Consider the following 17,412-nt stretch of genomic DNA (forward strand, 5'->3'; position numbering starts at 1 on the left):
CTTTAAAAAAATACTTCTTAACTTTTACTTCACACAGCAAATTTTAAATCATAGAAGGAAGCACATTTGAATTTTTTTTTGTTTTGTTCCTTGCCAGCATTTAAATCAAGAGTACAATAGTAAATAACCCAAATCAAACCCGTTGCTGTTGAGTTGATGCCAATTCATAGCGACCCTATAGGACAGAGTAGAATAACCCTAAAGGGTTTCCAAGGAGTGCCTGGTAGATTTGAACTGCCATCCTTTTGGTTTGCAGCCATAGTTCTTAACCACTACACCACCACGGCTCCACAGTAGTAAATAGGTCTTTTTAATATTACGCTGGGGAAAAATGCATGCACACATACTTCCTCGTGTTTACGGATCTTATCTAGAGAGGAATGAAGTTAATAAAATTTGTATAATACCTTTCATCATTCTTAAATTCTATTATGGAATAACATTAGTGCTATAAAAATTTATTCTTCAAAGACTCATTTTTACATTTACCAATGTCTAAGAAAATACTAGCTGCCAATAAATAACTGTTATCTAAAGAATAACATCCCTTCTTTTGCAGAACCTAATTACTCAGCAAGGTCTCAAGTCAGTGTTTTTTTAAATTGCCTACTGACTGCAGCAAACCTACCTAGAGCTATAGTCAGAATTTTTTACAAAGGTATTCTTAGGAATATTTCTATTATAGGCTTAGGTGCAGTCTTTTAGAACTAAAACTCCAAGTTTAACCTTCAGATTTACCTCTTGAGCTCTTTGAAGTCCGTATTACTTTGGCTTATGTAGATAATTGTAATAAACATTTTCAGGTTTTTAATTGTTTGAAACCGTGACGATAAAGGTAGCCATGTAATTTCTTAAGTTTTGAAAATTAGTACAATTAAAAATTTAGGTGACCATATAGGTGAGGGTTTTTGAAAACATCAAATTTATTTTAAGTAACAGTTTTGTCATGACTGGTTGGATCAGTTGGTCAGGCAAGATAGCTTTAAACATAAAATTGGTGAAAAACAAAAAAAATATATAAGTACGTACATACACACACACTTTATGTATTAGGTGGTGTAAAAGCCGAGCATGAACCTTCACATTATACAGGACTGGAGTGTATATTCAAATGCAGGTTTTTAGTGGACATGTAAAGATTCCCTGTATACAGAAGATACATTCAGTGACCTGTGCCTGAGAATGTTATCTGTAATACTCATGGCAGTAGAAATGCTGAACAATAATAATACGCAATTCCAAAAACTTGACTTGGGTAAAAGGCCACAAAAGTTGGCTAAAAGTATTTTGATTGCTTGTGTTTGGTGGAAACCAGCATGTTTAAATTCACAATGTAGGTTTCTTCAATCTTGGTATATTTTTGTAGTATTTATATGAGTACTGTTAGTTTTATTAACAAGTATTACTTTCAACATGTACATTATTTTCTGGTTATTACTCAAGAGTAGGTAGGATGTTTGTGGAAGTGCTAAATCATCATTCAGTGAGTTATTTGCTGTTTCTTTTCTGCCATTTCTTGTTCACGAATTGTATCCTGTGCTGCTTGCCGCATCTTCTCCAGTTTTTCCAGAGTCAGAGATTTTAAGGGTAAAAGTTTGGGCTTACATAGCACCATTGTGGTTACATCTTCTACAGACAGCTGCCCTAAGTTTAACAGAAAATAAGAATTACTTCATCAAGTAAGAACCCAGTGGTTTGAATTTGCAGCTAGAATGAACATCTAAAAACATTATCCATTGTTAATGAAAATCTCGTTTTTAGACTGAGTTTAGTTGTGGGGCCAGAAACATCATGTTCTTGTTAGGTGCCATTGAGTCAGTTCTGACTCAGTGACCCTACTATGTACAACAGAACAAAACACTGCCTGGTCTTGTGCCATCCTCTCAATCGTTACGTTTGGGCTCATTGTTGGAGCCACTGTGTCAGTCCATCTTGTTGAGGGTCAACATAGTGACCCCTTGGGCAATGACAATTTCTTGATCCTGCGGGGGTGTTGAGGAGAACACATTTTGGACTTCCTACCCAAGACAGGTCCCTAGGTGGTGACTACTAACCTAAAGGTTGATGGTTCAAGGTCACCCAGTGGTACTACTAAAGAAAGGCCTGGCGATGTGCCGTTAAGATTACAGCCACAAAATGCCATGGAGTAGTTCTACTGTGTAACGTGGGGTTGCCGTGAGTCTGAGTCAACTCAATGGCAATGGGTTTGATGTTTTTTTCTCTTCATCCAAGTTTCTAAGCTAACACGAGTCATACAGCTTACTGTGTCAAATGTCTAATTTGAAATAAGATTTGGGAGAAGTACATTGTATACAAAAATACAGCAAAGCATGGTATTAACATTAATATTGAAACTACTGAATGACTTAAACCTTCAGCTTTTCTTACTGTTGCGTAATTTAGGTTTCTTCCCCCCTACTTTCAGACCTTATTTAATATGGTGAATCCCATTAAGTACTTTGATAATTTGATATTGTAATCTTCAGTTTTGAGTGTAACAGTATTAAAAACCCAACCCGAAGAAACGATGGAGTCTCCATAATTTACAACATACTCATGAAAGTATAGTAAAAAGTACACAGTAAATGAAGCATACAGAACACAAAATATAAAGCTAACAGATGTTTAGCTATTATTAAGCTTACTGTGTGACACTGCCCAGCACTTTGTCAGTTCCTACGATATTCCATGACCTAAGTATTTGTGATGTAAATACCTTGTTTTGGAAGAACTTCCCGGAACATTGACTTCACTTCCGCCATATTTTAATTGTTGGTGTAAGTTTTTTCCTTTAATGAAAAATCAATCATTAATATCCAAGAATAAACTCCCAAAGTATATTGTCTATGCCATTTTAATTGTAGCTTAAGAAGTAAAATCAAATTCCTGTAGAAAATGAACTACCCTATCCTTGTGTAATTTTCTCACTAATTAATTTCCCATGGTTCTTTTCAACGAAACAAGGTTGAGACAGTTTATGCAATCATCTGGAGCCCCTTGTCAACTTTCATTAATCAGTGGTGGTGGTGATCAGGAGGCTGGGTGTTGTAAAACTTTTCCCCTTTTAATGAAAAAATTTTAGGACTTCACTTTAGGAAAAGATACTTTCCAAACAAACACCAGCTGAGGAAAAAGGCACCTATGTGCAGCCATCTCGGTTTACTGTTACCACCTCCCCTGGATGACGACGGATGATGTAAAGAATGTGACCAGCATTTGGGAGAGGGGGTGAAGCAGTCAGAGAAAGGAGATGGTAGTACACAAACATTCCCTAACAGTCCCACTTCTCTCAACAGCTAACAGCTGGTGTCTACTTTTAATCTCCTTGTTATAACGACAAAAAGCATCCAAAGGATCACTTAGGGCTACACAGCTGCAATTTGTAAGGAGGTAACACAAATGGGTAGAGTTGGCCCTTGCACTGAAAGGAGGTATGCTTTCAGCTTACTATTTTTCTCTAATTACAGAGATACTATATGCCAAAGTGCCAGCATATACCATCAAAAAAGAATTTTATGAATATCCCATAGATGCCATCTTTGGCCAATGATGTTTGTGCCAAATGTTACAACCCAGATTACTGCTATATGTTTTAAGGCGTGCTGGACTGTAATTTGTAACATGATCCCTCTCCAAACACATGTTCCTCCGAACAGCCCCACCCATTTTGTGATATTTCACCATACTGATGCAAGCTCACCATGCCTCTTTCATAACATCACCACCACAGAAGGAATATTTATAAAGTGGTGATGCTGGTTTGATGCCTGTCTACCGCCCACTGTGAATTAGTTACAATCAAGTGAGGCTGTATCTGGTTTTAGTTATTCCCACTCCACTGCTACTTTGACATTCCTAATGAAAGCTTCCCACTTTCCATCCACCAAGCTGCTTCCCCTCTCTTTTGTTCAACTTCTATTCTGGGAAGTCTACCCCAAATAAGTTCCTGAGGAACCTCTATCCACTTTCCAGAAGTTTGTCATCAAACTTTGACCCTACTCTGCTCTACCAGGGAGTGAAGATGAAGTAGGTAATGCACCAGGAATAAAGCAACTCTTTATAAATGGAATCTGAGGTAAATGCTGCTTGTGATTTCCTTAGAATGCACAGCTCCTCCTCCTCCTCCATTTTTCCTTCGTGTTACTTAGGCTTGCCAGTGATACCTAGTGATCATTGCCTTTTTCTCCCTCCCGCCCCCAAGTTACCCTGAAGGCTACTAACACTGCAGGCTGATTAGCCTTGCATTTAGCTGTATTAAACAACACCTACTCTCTCCACTGGGGGCAGTGGTGGTTCAGTAGAACTCTCACCTTCCATGTGGGAAACCAAGTTTGATTTCTGGCCAATGCACCTTAAGCATAGCCACCACCCATCTGTCAGTGGAGGCTTGAGTGTTGCTATGATGCTTAACGGGCTTTAATGGAGCTTCCAGACTAAGGCACTAGGAAGAAAGACCTGGCGATCTACTTCTGAAAAATAAGCCAGTGAAAACCCTATGTATCAAAACGGTCCAATTCTGTTGTGTTTGGGGAGTTGATTTGATGGCTGCTAACAAGCCTCTCCATTAAAGTCATCGCAATGAAAATACTCGGCCCTTATTTAGTGCAAATCTAGCAAATACCACTGAAAGGGAGGACAGACTTTACAGATGCTGATAAATGTGAAGGAAATACACACTACCTGAGAATTTTTATATGTATCACCAAAATGTTACAATAGTGAACAAATAATTAAATCTTAACTATTTTTTTTTTTTATTTTATAGAGTAAGGAACTTCAGCTACTTAGAATTCAATCGCTATTCTTTGCTTTCTATCTATACCTCTTTCACACCCAAAATGCGGCCTGAGAAAAACAATGAAACTTGCTGCTCTACCAAACCTCAGTTCTCTGTTTTGACTAAGCTGCCATTGTTACTGGATAGGGTGTGAGCCAAAGGCCTGGTAAGCAGTGAGTTGAGGGAGATCTGTGGTGTCCCTTGCCTGGGTGGATTGTCTGCTTTCCTTGGGTTGGTTCTTGTTCCTAGGCCCCCTTAGGCATTGGCAGGAGAGAAACAGGAAGGGAAGGGCTAAAATAAGCAAGGTGATGGTTGGATGGCCGGTACTGGCAGGGCTACACTGTCTTCATAACCAACTGCCCTGGGAGCCCAGAGTGGGAAGGGGCATTTACTTCCTTCTCCCAGGTGGCCTGTTAATTGCCAGAGAAGGGTGTTTTGTCTGATGTAATGTGCTCTACAGAGTAGTGGCTACTCCTGAGAGTACTTTCTTATTGGTCAGGTGAGATGTATGGAATAACAGGGACGGATGGGCCAAAGGAGAAACATAAAATGGCTGAAATTCATGTATATCATACACTTGCTGTGGGAAAATTACTTACTGTTATAGTTCTATTTTTCATTTTTACAGATGGAAGCACTGAGATAAGGAGCCCTGGTGGAGCAGTGGTTAAGCATTTGGGTGCTAACAGAAAGCCTGGCGGTTCGAACCCACCAAAGCTCCACAGGAGAAAGACGTAGCAGCCTGCTTCCATAAAGATTACATCCTTGGAAACACTATGGGACAGTTCCATTCTGCCCTGTAGGGTCACTATGAGTCAGAATCAACTTGATGGCAATGTTTTTTATGAGTCAGAATCAACGGCAATGGGTTTGGTTGTTTGGTTTGAGATGGGAACGGGAAGTTTTGTTCAATCTCTGAACTTGTGAAGTTATGTTAAAAATCATGTAGTGATCTATCATCAGAAAATAATTTTAAATGATAAAGACTATTAGGTCTTCTTTCATTTTTGTTGAAAGCAGAAACTTGAACTGCCTCCTAATTTGCAAAAGCACTATTAACCTAATAATTGGTGAGGTCTTTGGTCTTTCTCCTCATAGTTACCAATGTTTTCTTTTGTCTCTTGGTTTGGTACCTAGAGATTTTTACCTCCAGGTGCATTTCATCACAGTAAGAGTCTACGTGGGTGAGAGAAGTGCCTTTCCTAGGTGAAGTCTGTGATTATGAAAGGGGATATGGGAAATGAGAATCAGCATGATGCCTTATCCACAAGGGCCATTTTCTCAGAAAATTCAGTATTAGCAGAGATTACCTGTGGAAGTTTAGGATCTGGAAACGGATTTCTCTTAACCATGCTTGCCTGCATACCCTCTGAATGTCTTTAGGCATCTTCCAGGACACACAAACCCTGGTTTGAAGATTGCTAATCTACATAATAAATTACAAAATTATGTTCTTTGGGATGTTAATTGATTTTCTGGTAAGATTCTGTGGCCTAATAAATTTAAAAGCCCAGGGATGGAAAAGTTAAACTTTTTTTTTTTTTTTTTAAACTGCAGGACTTTTTAGAAAATTTAATATGCTAATATGTGTGATGGCTCTCCAGCAGGACAACTGAATATGTATTCCTTCCTAAACTTATTTGATCCTGGGATCCTTAAACATGTTTTTATGAGAAATGAAAAACACAAGGGAAATATGAGCTCAAGGGCTAATGGACCACACGAACCACAACCTCCACCAGCCTAAACCCAGAAAAACTAGATGCTGCCTGGCTACCACTCTGACAGGGATCACAATAGAGGGTCCCAGGCAGAGCAGGAGAAAATGTAAAACAAAATTCAAATTCACAAAAAAAGACTAGACTTACTGGTCTGACAGTGACTGGAAGAACCCCCGGATTATGGCCCCCAGACACCGTTCTGACTCAGAACTGAAGCCACTCCCAAAACCCACCTTTTAGCCAAAGATTAGCCAGGCCTATAAAACAAACAGTTATGCATGTGAGGAACATGCTTCTTAGTTCAATCAGGTATATGAGACCAAACGGGCAACACCTGCCCAAAAGCACAGAGGAGAAGACAGGAAGGACAGGAAAACTGGATAATGGGCACTGAGAACCCAGAATGGAAAGGGAAAGGGAGAGAGTGACACATTGCAGAGATTGCAACTAATGTCACAAATCAATTTGTGTATAAAATTTTTGAATGAAAAACTAATTTGTGCTATAAACTTTCACCTAAAACAAAACAACAACAGCAGCAACGAAGCTCTCCCTTTTCAGCACAGGAATTAAAAAGTGTTTTTATGGGACTAGTAGTCCTTAAACACACTTTGTACTCCTACGGCAATGCCGTTTTCAATATGGCACATCTAATAAGCAAGTATTAAGGAAAATACATTCAGCATTTTCAAATAACTAATTGTGAAATAAGGAAAGGTTACATTCCTTCTGAATGTAACATTTATTAAGATGACTTGAAGAGTCTTTTTTTTCTCATCTATTTCAGGCTTATACTTTAACTGGGGTACAGGGTTATACTCTGGCTCTACTGTACTAATTAACTGTGACTTCGAATGCATTTCTTAGCCAATCAAAACTTCAGTTTTCCCATAAAAAACAGGTTTAGTATCTGTCCTGGGTTGTAGGGTTCAAGTAAAAAAAGGGTGTAGAGGTGCTCAGATATACAGCATGACATTTATTATTCCATCCTATGATAAAGGATTTGTTCTATATTACCACTAAGGTAACTTCCAACTTTAAAAGTCCTTTGAATCCTCACAAACATCATGGTACCTATAAGACTGCAAATTGTGTTCTTAAATATGTATTTAAAAATATGGTAATAAAGCAAACCCCTTTAATAATATCATTCAAAGTTGAGAAAATGTGCAAAAGATTTTAAGTGCACAGCAAAGAGTAAAAACCTTTCAAATCATAATCAAGGAAACAGAATGGAAGCTTGGTGCACATAAGAATCTGTTTTGAATTTTTGATGGAGGTGACAAGTGACCTGTTGCCTAACCTAGAAAAGTAAATACACCTGAAATATAGCAAAAACATTTTGAAAGCACTTTGATTCTCAACCAAAGTATAATCATCCTTTCATAAAGAAACGCTGAGGTCATAAACTGGTGGTCCTTGGTCCTATCCAGTCGTATGTGTTTTGTTTCGATTGCTAGATTTTTTTTTTAAATAATTTTTATTGTGCTTTAAGTGAAAGTTTACAAATCAAGTCAGTCTCTCACACAAAAACCCACATACACCTTGCTACACACTCCCAATTACTCTCCCCCTAATGAGACAGCCTGCTCTCTCCCTCCACTCTCTCTTTTCGTGTCCTTTTCACCAGCTTCTAACCCCCCCCACCCTCTCATCTCCCCTCCAGACAGGAGGACATGCCAACATAGTCTCAAGTGTCCACCTGATCCAAGAAGTTCACTCCTCACCAGCATCCCTCTCCAACCCATTGTCCAGTCCAATCCATGTCTCAAGAGCTGGCTTTGGGAATGGTTCCTGTCCTGGGGCAACAGAAGGTCTGGGGGCCATGACCACTGGGGTCCTTTCAGTCTCAGTCAGACCATTGATTCTGGTCTTATGAGAATTTGGGGTCTGCATCCCACTGTTCTCCTGCTCCCTCAGGGGTTCTCTGTTGTGTTCCCTGTCAGGGCAGTCATCGGTTGTGGCCGGGCACCATCTAGTTCTTCTGGTCTTAGGATGATGTAGTCGCTGGTTCATGTGGCCCTTTCTGTCTCTTGGGCTCGTAATCACCTTGTGTCCTTGGTGTTCTTAGTTTTCCTTTGATCCAGGTGGGTTGAGACCAATTGATGCATCATAGATGGCTGCTTGCTAGTGTTTAAAACCCCAGACGCCACTCTTCAAAGTGGGATGCAGGATGTTTTCTTAATAGATTTTATTATGCCAATGGACTTAGATGTCCCCTGAAACCATGGTCCCCAGAGCCCTGCCCCTGCTATGCTGGCCTTCGAAGCATTTGGTTTATTCAGGAAACTTCTTTGCTTTTGGTTTAGTCCAATTGTGCTGACCTCCCGTGTATTGTGTGCTGTCTTTTCCCTTCACCTGAAGTAGTTCATATCTACTATCTAATTAGTGAATACCCCTCTCCCACCCTCCCTCCCTCCCTTCCTCCCCCCTCTCGTAACCACAAAAGAATGTTTTCCTCTCAGTTGAAACTATTTCTCGAGTTCTTGTAATAGTGGTCTTATACAATATTTGTCCTTTTGCAACTGACTAATTTCACTCAGCATAATGACTTCCAGGTTCCTCCATGTTATGAAATGTTTCACAGATTCCTCACTGTTCTTTATGGATGCGTAGTATTCCATTGTGTGAATATACCATAATTTATTTATCCATTCATCAGTTGATGGGCAACTTGGTTGCTTCCATGTTTTTGCTATTGTAAACAGTGCTGCAATAAACATGGGTGTGCATATATCCATTTGTGTAAAGGCTCTTATTTCTCCAGGATATAATCCAAGGAGTGGGATTGCTGGATCGATCATATAGTAGTTCTATTTCTAACTTTTTAAGGAAGCGCCAAATCAATTTCCAAGGTGGTTGTACCATTTGACATTCCCACCAGCAGTGTAGAAGTGTTCCAATCTCTCCACAGCCTCTCCAACATTTATTATTTTGTGTTTTTTGGATTAATGCCAGCCTTGTTGGAGTGAGATGAAATCTCATTGTAGTTTTGATCTGCATTTCTCTAATGTGGCTTGCTAGATTTTTAAAAAGTATTTGAACTAATGTATAAAAATCAGGAGATTTCACATAAAATCAAAATTGCAGCTCTTCCTGACAAGTCTGGCAACGCTAGGCCCACATTCCACATGGCAAAGTTTGATGAGGGCTGGTAAGTGTTGTCCCATTTCAATGAGCATGTGCTCTGGAGTTCTCCAGTCTCCACTACTGCCTATTGTTTCCCTTTGCTTTAACTCTCTGGTGCTACAGACACTTAACTTTGCAACTTCGTATGTCCAATGGTCTTATCATTAATGAACATTACAATTTCTGGGAATTGGAAACACCAGGAGCAATTCCGTTTACATAAAGGATGTTAAGGGATATTTTTCTTTTGTGAATATTTATTAAGCTAATTCATTTTAAGTAAGATCAACCCATCTCGTGCAGAGGTGGGGTAGGGTGGGAGAAATAGTAAGAACAATGATACAAAATGTTAGCTTCTGTCTTATCCAAGACTTGTGGTTAACTGATACATGAATTTTCAAAAGCATTAGGCTTCTGAGTGTAAACTAACATGAGAAAAAGATGAGAAGGAGAGCCCAGTAAGAAAGTGTTATTGAGCAGACACAAAGTAGAAATATTCATTCTTAGGCAACTGCCCTCATGCTAGCAGAGTGCTTAATTTGGATTGCTAATGTTCATCTGGGGATGACATGCAACATCATACGTCATACAGTTGGAAACCATAGGAGATTCTATTCTATTTTGCTATCTGGCATCTGCTGGTAGAGAAATGTTGCAACATCCAATTTGGCTACTTAATTCAGACTCATATAAATAAAATTCGCAGTGTCCAGCCTCTGAAATTTGCCTAGGCTTAAGAACAGGAACTGTTCTTGGGTGAATCTGGATGATGCCGTTGGTTCTGGTATGCCCCAATGTTGTTGTTAGCTAACGCACATTACATATATTTGAATTCATTCTTATTCAACACTCTTAAGAGGTTTCATAGCTCCATTTAATAGATGATGAATAGAGGGGATGAGTAAACTGTCCGAGGTTACAAAGCTAGTGAGTAGCCTGGTTCTTGAAAACCAGATCTGATTCCAAATCCTTTGGTCTTAATTGGTACATTATTTTGCCTTACTTGAATCCGCAGTCAAATTTGTTTCATAGTCCCACATGAGCAAGCTTCTTTCTATAAAAGCGTCTGATGCTTTGCATTACTTAACTTGCAATATTTTGCACCCCTCCCCGAGCATTTTCTTCTGTTCTCTTAAGTGTATTTTTTTCCCTTTCACTTATCTTTCATAACCAAATATAAGTCTAAGATAGGAGTACTTGAGGTTCGTACTCTTGGGAGTTTTCCTTCTTGTGATTCTGAAGTAAATTCCCCACACACCTCTCTATCCATTGAGCAGGGACTGTTGTTCCTAATATAATAAATGTTAAGTATAATCTTGATTTTGCAATTTTTAATAGGCTCTGCTTTATGCTATCAAAAAGTTATCACAAAAACACCAGGACAAATTAAGACTTGCCAGAGAATTTCAGGGATAAAACAACATTGCCTAAATTGGAATGTGGCCAGATGGCCAGTAGTTGCCTCGGTATCTGCTTTGATAACATCAACATTCATCTGTTTTTGAATTACAGGGTCCAAACATCTTTCAACAACAGTCTGCAGGCTGCAAGCAGTTGAAACTCATGAAACTAAGTTGACATCAGTACACTTTGAGTCAGATTACACTGCATCAGCTCCAAGTATAGGCAAAGTAACAGCAAGACTTTATTAAAGGCAGGCAGTCTATGCTGCCATCCCAGGAGGAATAAACGCTGAACTCTTCTTTGTAGGACACCATAGAGAGATATGTGTGTTGAGAAGTGGCATGAATTTAACTAGTAACTCATAGCATGATTACATGTAGCTGCATTTGAGAAAGCTTAAATAGGACTGGAAAAGTATGAATACTGTCAAATATCCTTGCCAAAAATATTAAACTGAATCTAATCGAGCTTCCAGATCTACTTCTGATTTCTAAGAAATAAGAAAAAAGGACATCATGAAGAAACAATCAAATCCAGAGCATGGGACATTTAAAAAGATCCCTGACCTGAATTCTTCAAAATGCCAATGTCACGAGGAAAAAGAAAAGATTGGGGAACCATTCTACATTAAGGCTAAAGAGTTATAATGTCCAAATACAATGTGTAAACCTTGACTGGATCCTGATTTGGGGGGATGGGGTGGAGTATAAAAGATATTCTTGGGTCAGTTGGGAAATTTTGTACATGGACTGGATTTTAATTATTACTAAATTATTGATTTCCTTAAATTGCTTACTTGTGCTAATGATGTGTTTTATAGGACTTCATAATTCTTAGGAAATTTGTCAGAAACAAATTTAGAAACATGTTTAGAAATCTTAGGGAGTGTACCTAACAATAGGCATCTGCAAGCTATTTCTAAATGGTTCAACAACAATGAAAAAGTGTTTGTGGGAGAGGGATAAACTAAATACAGCAAAATGTTAACTATTCCCTCTAGGTCAAACCTGTATGCCTGCTCATTGTGTTCTTTCAACTTTTTTATGTGTGAACATTTTCATAATAAAAAATTTGGGGAAAAATCATGTTAGAAAAACTTCAGAGGGGAAGTCTAGGAAAAGGTTGTGTATCAAGGACAATGGTAAACTGAAGCTCCATAAAACTTGGCTGGCAGTGTCCGGGGCATTCGGTGATACCCAATATATTCAGTGTTTCAGTATTTACCAAAATAATATCACATGTAGGGTGAAATGGTAGGCAGATGAATCTGATACAAACCATTCTATTCAGGAGTAAAAATACTAGTGAAGCTAAGAACTTAATTAGCTGTTCTATAATAAAATTGTGATTGTGATTAAAAAAAAGGTACAAAAAGTAAGCTCAGAGGAAATTACTTCTTACTGGAAACATATCTCCAAGGATAACTAGGACATGAACACAGAATCAAAAAAGCTGGAACTACAACAGACTTCAGTGATTAACTTCGGAGGAAACAAGAGTAGTTCATTTGGCTGGAGCATGAGTACAAAAGAAATTAAGCAGAAAAGGTAGATTTGCATCGTCGTTGTTGACTGGCTGGTAATAAACAATTTTCAATTTACCTTAAAGTTCTTCTGGTCTTTTTCCTGCAGCTTTAGGCATCCAATCCAGTATTACCAAGATGACTGACAGTTCTTGACACGAGCCTGCAGAAGGAACTACATGAGATAATGTTTGACAACTACTGTAAAGAGCCATATAAAAGAAATTACATATATATATATAAATACTCACAAGCATTAAGGGGCAGTTGTTAAAAACCGTAGACATGCAGGATTAGGACCGTACACCGTTATCCAGAACTGCAGTTAATGCTTACAGAACTCCTAGGGAGGAGGGACAAGTAAAGGGAAGTAAATTCAGAATGTAAATACAGGCGGCAGGGAAATAGAACTTAGAGGTCTTGCTGCGGTGGTAGGGACCATCTTTTTCTTTTATTGCTAGGGGCAGAAAACGATTTCCTCAAGTTTCCAAATTCTCCATCCTCCAAAGGTCTGTGGGTAAAGGTACATTTAGGAAGAACACGTGGGGGCGTGTTCAGGAGCTCCATCTTGCCGGGGTTTAGCGCTCCGCCCCGCAGCCCTAGCCCAGGCAGCTCCTGGACCCGCCCCGGTCCGGCTGGCTCCGGCGGGGTTGGTCGGCCGGTCGAGCGGCTTCGCCCCATAGGAGTCTCGGAAGGGCAAAGGGAAAGAGGGCTGCCGTCGGACAGCCTGGAAAGAAAACCTTCCAGCGGAAGCGGCCCTGAGTCTCGATCGCCTTCTCGGCCCTCAATCTCCCAGGGACTATCCGGCTTGGGCCTGCCCCACGGGCCAAGGCCAGGAGACACTCACCTCACTTAGTATTCCGTGTAAAGAATCGGAACCCCCTGAGGGTGGGGAACCCAAAAACCAAACCCGCTGCTGTCCAGTCGATTCCGACTACCTTCAGCTAAGGCTCCATTCGGAAGTGCCAAATGCTACTTCCGGGCAGGACGGGGCTTTTCTGGGCCCTAAACTCTTGTACGGAAACCCTGGTGGCGTAGTGGTTAAGAGCTACAGCTGCTAACCAAAAAGCCGGCAGTTGGAATCCACCAGACGCTCCTTGGAAACCGTATAGGGTAGTTCTACTTTGTCCTATAGGGTCACTTATGAGTCAGAATTGACGGTAATGGGTTTGGCTTTAGACTGTTGTACACCTAGGTGAGTGACCAGATATCTCCGCCAATATAAAAACCAAGAAACCTGCTCCCTCTTGATCCCCCTTCCAGGGCAGGTGTAGTCCTAATTACTCAATTTGTCTAAAACAGGATGTCAGGTCACCAGTGGTCCTTTAGGCCTACTTACGGATGCATCCTTTCCCAGAAGGCTCGTCTGTTGCCCGGGGCAACTGAGATTTTGGGTGAAGGAAAAATTACGTCACATTTGAGACAGGAAGTTATAAAACGCCCTTGCCATGATCGGTTATGGCTGCCCTAACTTCAACAGTAACTTCCGGTCGGGAGTTGTCACTCTACCCTGCCGGAGGCTTACTCTGTGGCTTAGCTAGCCAGCGGCGCCCAGTGGGCGGGAGACAGGGCGTAGAAGAGCAGAGGAAAGGAAAAGGGCGGAGTGAAGGAAGGTGGCGGCAATGCGTCCCTCTGATTGGGCAGCGTCTCTCGTCCTGGCTCCGCCTATTTTTCTTCCTCAGCGAGTGACGAGCCAGCGCCGGAGGGGTAGGGCGGGGCGGTTGGAGGGAGAGTATATCGAGGGGCGGGGCGGGGCGGGGCGGGGCGAGTGGGGGAGGGGTGGGCGGGGGGCGGCGGTTCGGCAGCGTCGCTTCTGAGGAGGAGGAGGAAGGAGGGCGAGAGAAGAGGATGGCGGAGTCCGGGCTCCTGACGGTAACCAGGGGCCGGGATAGGGCGAGAGGGAGGCTGTTGGTCGGCTCTTCCTGCTTTCCTTCCTGCCCGTCGGGCGGTCGGTCTAGCTGTCGGTAGGGGGAGGCCCCGCGCACCCTGACAGGCGCGAGCCGGCGGGGCTGGGGCGAGGCCCAGGGGCTGGGGCCCTGGGAGGCGCCGCCGCCGCCGCCGCTTTCCTGGGTGCTGTCGCCGGGAGGGCTGGGGCTTCGGATCCTGCTCTCGTGCGTGCCTCGCAGCCCTGCGCCGAGAGTAAGCGGGCCGCCCATGACAGCGACCCGGGCTGGGCCTGCGGTGGCGGCTGGCGGCCGGGACAGTGCCAGGGCGCGGGGGCGCGGGCCGGGGGCGCCGCGAACGGTCCTGTTCACTCCGCTTCCGCGGCCCGGGCCCAGGCTCCCGGGCGCCCGTAGGCGTCCAGAGGGCGTGTAACTCGCCGGAGGGGCCCAGGCCAGCCGTAGCGATCCGGGCGGGGTCTTCCATCGTCTCTCTCCCCCCTCCCCCCTCCGAGCCCACCACACTTCTTGTGTCTGCTCTCCCTGAAGACCCTACGGTGAGGAGTGGTAAATCGGCCTTGGGCGTGTTGCTTGGTGAAGCGAGTTGTAACCATCCCAGATCGCCTCCTTGAACATGCCTGATGGCAACCTCTCCGCGGTGGCTTTTAGGGATAGAGGAAAAGTACTCTAACTCTCCCCCTTCCCCGCCCCCGAGCTCTTAACGCTGGAGGCTTCAGGGCAAAACGGTTTCCCCCCCCAGCCCCTCAGTATCCATTGTTTTGTACCATCCCCCTCCCCGCCCAATGCCTAGGTAGAAGAATGACTCCAAACCATTAATTGGCTTCTTCTTCTTTAATCCACAGAGGGTTTGTGTTATTGTGGAAGTATGACTTTATAAACAGGTGGAATGAATACCGATTCGGGAGTTGGAAAGATGCTTTTTTGTGGTTTTACGCTTTCGGCCTTTACAGTCAGGGATCTGATTTTCTTGTCTGTTGCTTTGTATCATAATGGGGGTGATGAGAATAAAAGAGGAAGCACTGTTTTGCAACCTACCCATAGAAATGTTTTCAAAGTCTCTGGAGATGCTGAAGAGAAATTAGGTTGCAGTTGAGGACTGTATAGTATTTGCCTCCGGCATGGTAACTACCAATAGTCAGTAGCTAAGCTGACACCTGTGTTATTTTGTACACTCCTTCATAAATGTCAGGAGCTTCTAGTATCAACTCAGAGATTCTGTATCAAAGACTTATTTACCTATTTATTTTCAGAATCCTAGGGTACACTTGTGTAACTGTTTTTTTTTGTGTGTGTGTGTGCCTAAATGTGGCATTAATGCTGAAAAATAGTCTTAATTTTAAAAACCTGAATTTATGAGTGTACTAATCACCTTTCATGGCCTTTATAACTGTTACTATGCATCTGAAGACATTTAGCTATTGGATACAATTCACAACATTCATTAAGCCCATGTTTATAATTTGAATTTATGAAGCATTGATTTTTTTCAATGTGTTATTGACAAGAATTTTTAGGAATAAAGTGTTTTTGATCATTCTCCATGCATGTGGTAAACGTTTTAAATAATGTGTTTGGACATAAGGTACACTGTAAAGTACTTTTATTTATGCATGTGTATTTGAAAAATACACCATAAAAAAAATAATAAAGGCTTTATCCAAGGTTTGTTAACTTTCAAATGGCTTACATGTAATCTAAAGCTAACAGATAAAACTGCCTTTGTTGAAATGCCAGTTTCCAGTTATGGACCTGTCCTGTCTCTAAGGTTACTACACTTTCCCAAGTTTACTTGTTCAGTTTTTGAAGAACAACTACTCAGGTTGGCATTGGCTTCCTGCTCTCGTTGTTAATACAATTTTCAAGTTAAAAAAATTTTTTTTTGTTATATGTTGGTATGGATTAAAGATTTATGTTAAGAGATATCTTAATAGCTTGTAGTTGGACCCTTTTTTTTTAATGATCATATTCAGAAAGTTGGTCAGAGCTGTGTTTTGGTAATTATAGCAAGCAAAGGATCACATGGATAGGGTCACTATGAGTCAGAATCAACTTGATGGCAATGGTTTTTTTTTTTTTTTTTAGTAGCGAGTAAGGATCATACAACAACTAGTGAACTATAAGTCATTTCAAGTTTCAAAAGGAACACCAAAAGTATAAATTCTTTGTTATATTTGCCAAAACTATGCTTTTTAAATATTACTGTTTCTTCAGTGACTTGGGACAGGGCAGAATGATGTTTTTTCCTCCCATATTCAGAGAGCTATAAATTGGAACTCTATATAGGGTCGCTATGAGTTGGAATTGACTCGACGGCCCTGGGTTCAGTTTCGGCTATGTGGAAGACTCCCAAAGCTGGTTTCTGAATAATTGCTGCTGTATTATTATTTATTTTTTTTTGCCTTGACTTATTGATATGGATTGTGACAAAGGTGAATAAAGTTGAAATTCTTTGTTATCTTGACAGTTAAATTGCAGTAATATTTGTTTTCAAAATAAGCTAGATTATTAATATTTGTTGTCTAATATTTCTGGAACAATTGTGTTCTTTAAACTGTTTAAATAACTTTCAGATTGTTTTTATTAAGAAGGTATTTAAAGGTAAAAAGGATCTGTTGTATATTCGACTGAAAAATTATAACCTATATATGCAGATATACAGATGAATATTTTTGGAGTATGAAGATTAAATGAAAGAATATATCTTTAAAATACAGTTTACTAAATCGTTCATGTATCCTTTATGTATGAAAAGGCATAAAATCTGTGCTTATAAGCAATAAAACAAAATGACAAAAATAAAAAATTGACCCACAAACCTTTCATTGAGTTCTGAGGCTTGGCCTTGGTGGGCTAGTTTATAAAATATTAATTTGGAGAGGAAATTTAGATATAAAATAAACACTTTGACTTTCCTAATAAGACTGGCAGGGAATTGGTTAATATTTTATTATAGAAATT

General features: G+C 40.9%; 2 protein-coding genes across 4 annotated transcripts in view; one reads left to right on the forward strand and one right to left on the reverse strand.

Annotated features, from left to right (window-relative positions):
• Window positions 1-50: 50 nt before the first annotated feature.
• On the reverse strand, window positions 51-13,999 carry BBIP1 (BBSome interacting protein 1). Of its 3 annotated transcripts, none has more exons than XM_049855042.1 (5): window positions 13,893-13,999; window positions 12,805-12,896; window positions 12,633-12,716; window positions 2,717-2,789; window positions 51-1,644 (listed from the first exon to the last, which is right to left on the reverse strand). In XM_049855042.1, the coding sequence occupies exons 4-5, from the start codon at window positions 2,760-2,762 to the stop codon at window positions 1,481-1,483; spliced, it is 210 nt and encodes a 69-aa protein (XP_049710999.1). In that variant the 5' UTR covers window positions 2,763-2,789; window positions 12,633-12,716; window positions 12,805-12,896; window positions 13,893-13,999; the 3' UTR covers window positions 51-1,480. The 3 variants fall into 3 exon arrangements, with proteins under 3 accessions (XP_049710999.1, XP_049710997.1, XP_049710998.1); XM_049855040.1 differs by lacking the exon at window positions 13,893-13,999 and adding an exon at window positions 13,401-13,838; XM_049855041.1 differs by lacking the exon at window positions 13,893-13,999 and adding an exon at window positions 13,401-13,838 and having other exon boundaries at window positions 12,633-12,728.
• Window positions 14,000-14,336: 337 nt separating this feature from the next.
• SHOC2 (SHOC2 leucine rich repeat scaffold protein) overlaps window positions 14,337-17,412 on the forward strand; it is a 108,360-nt gene continuing 105,284 nt past the window's right edge. The window contains exon 1 of the mRNA XM_049854638.1: window positions 14,337-14,425. The gene's annotated coding sequence lies outside the window, so the exon portion shown is untranslated. The remainder of the gene's footprint in view (window positions 14,426-17,412) is intronic.

Source organism: Elephas maximus, chromosome 16 (genome assembly GCF_024166365.1).
Source record: "Elephas maximus indicus isolate mEleMax1 chromosome 16, mEleMax1 primary haplotype, whole genome shotgun sequence".
NCBI classification, from domain to species: Eukaryota; Metazoa; Chordata; class Mammalia; order Proboscidea; family Elephantidae; genus Elephas; species Elephas maximus.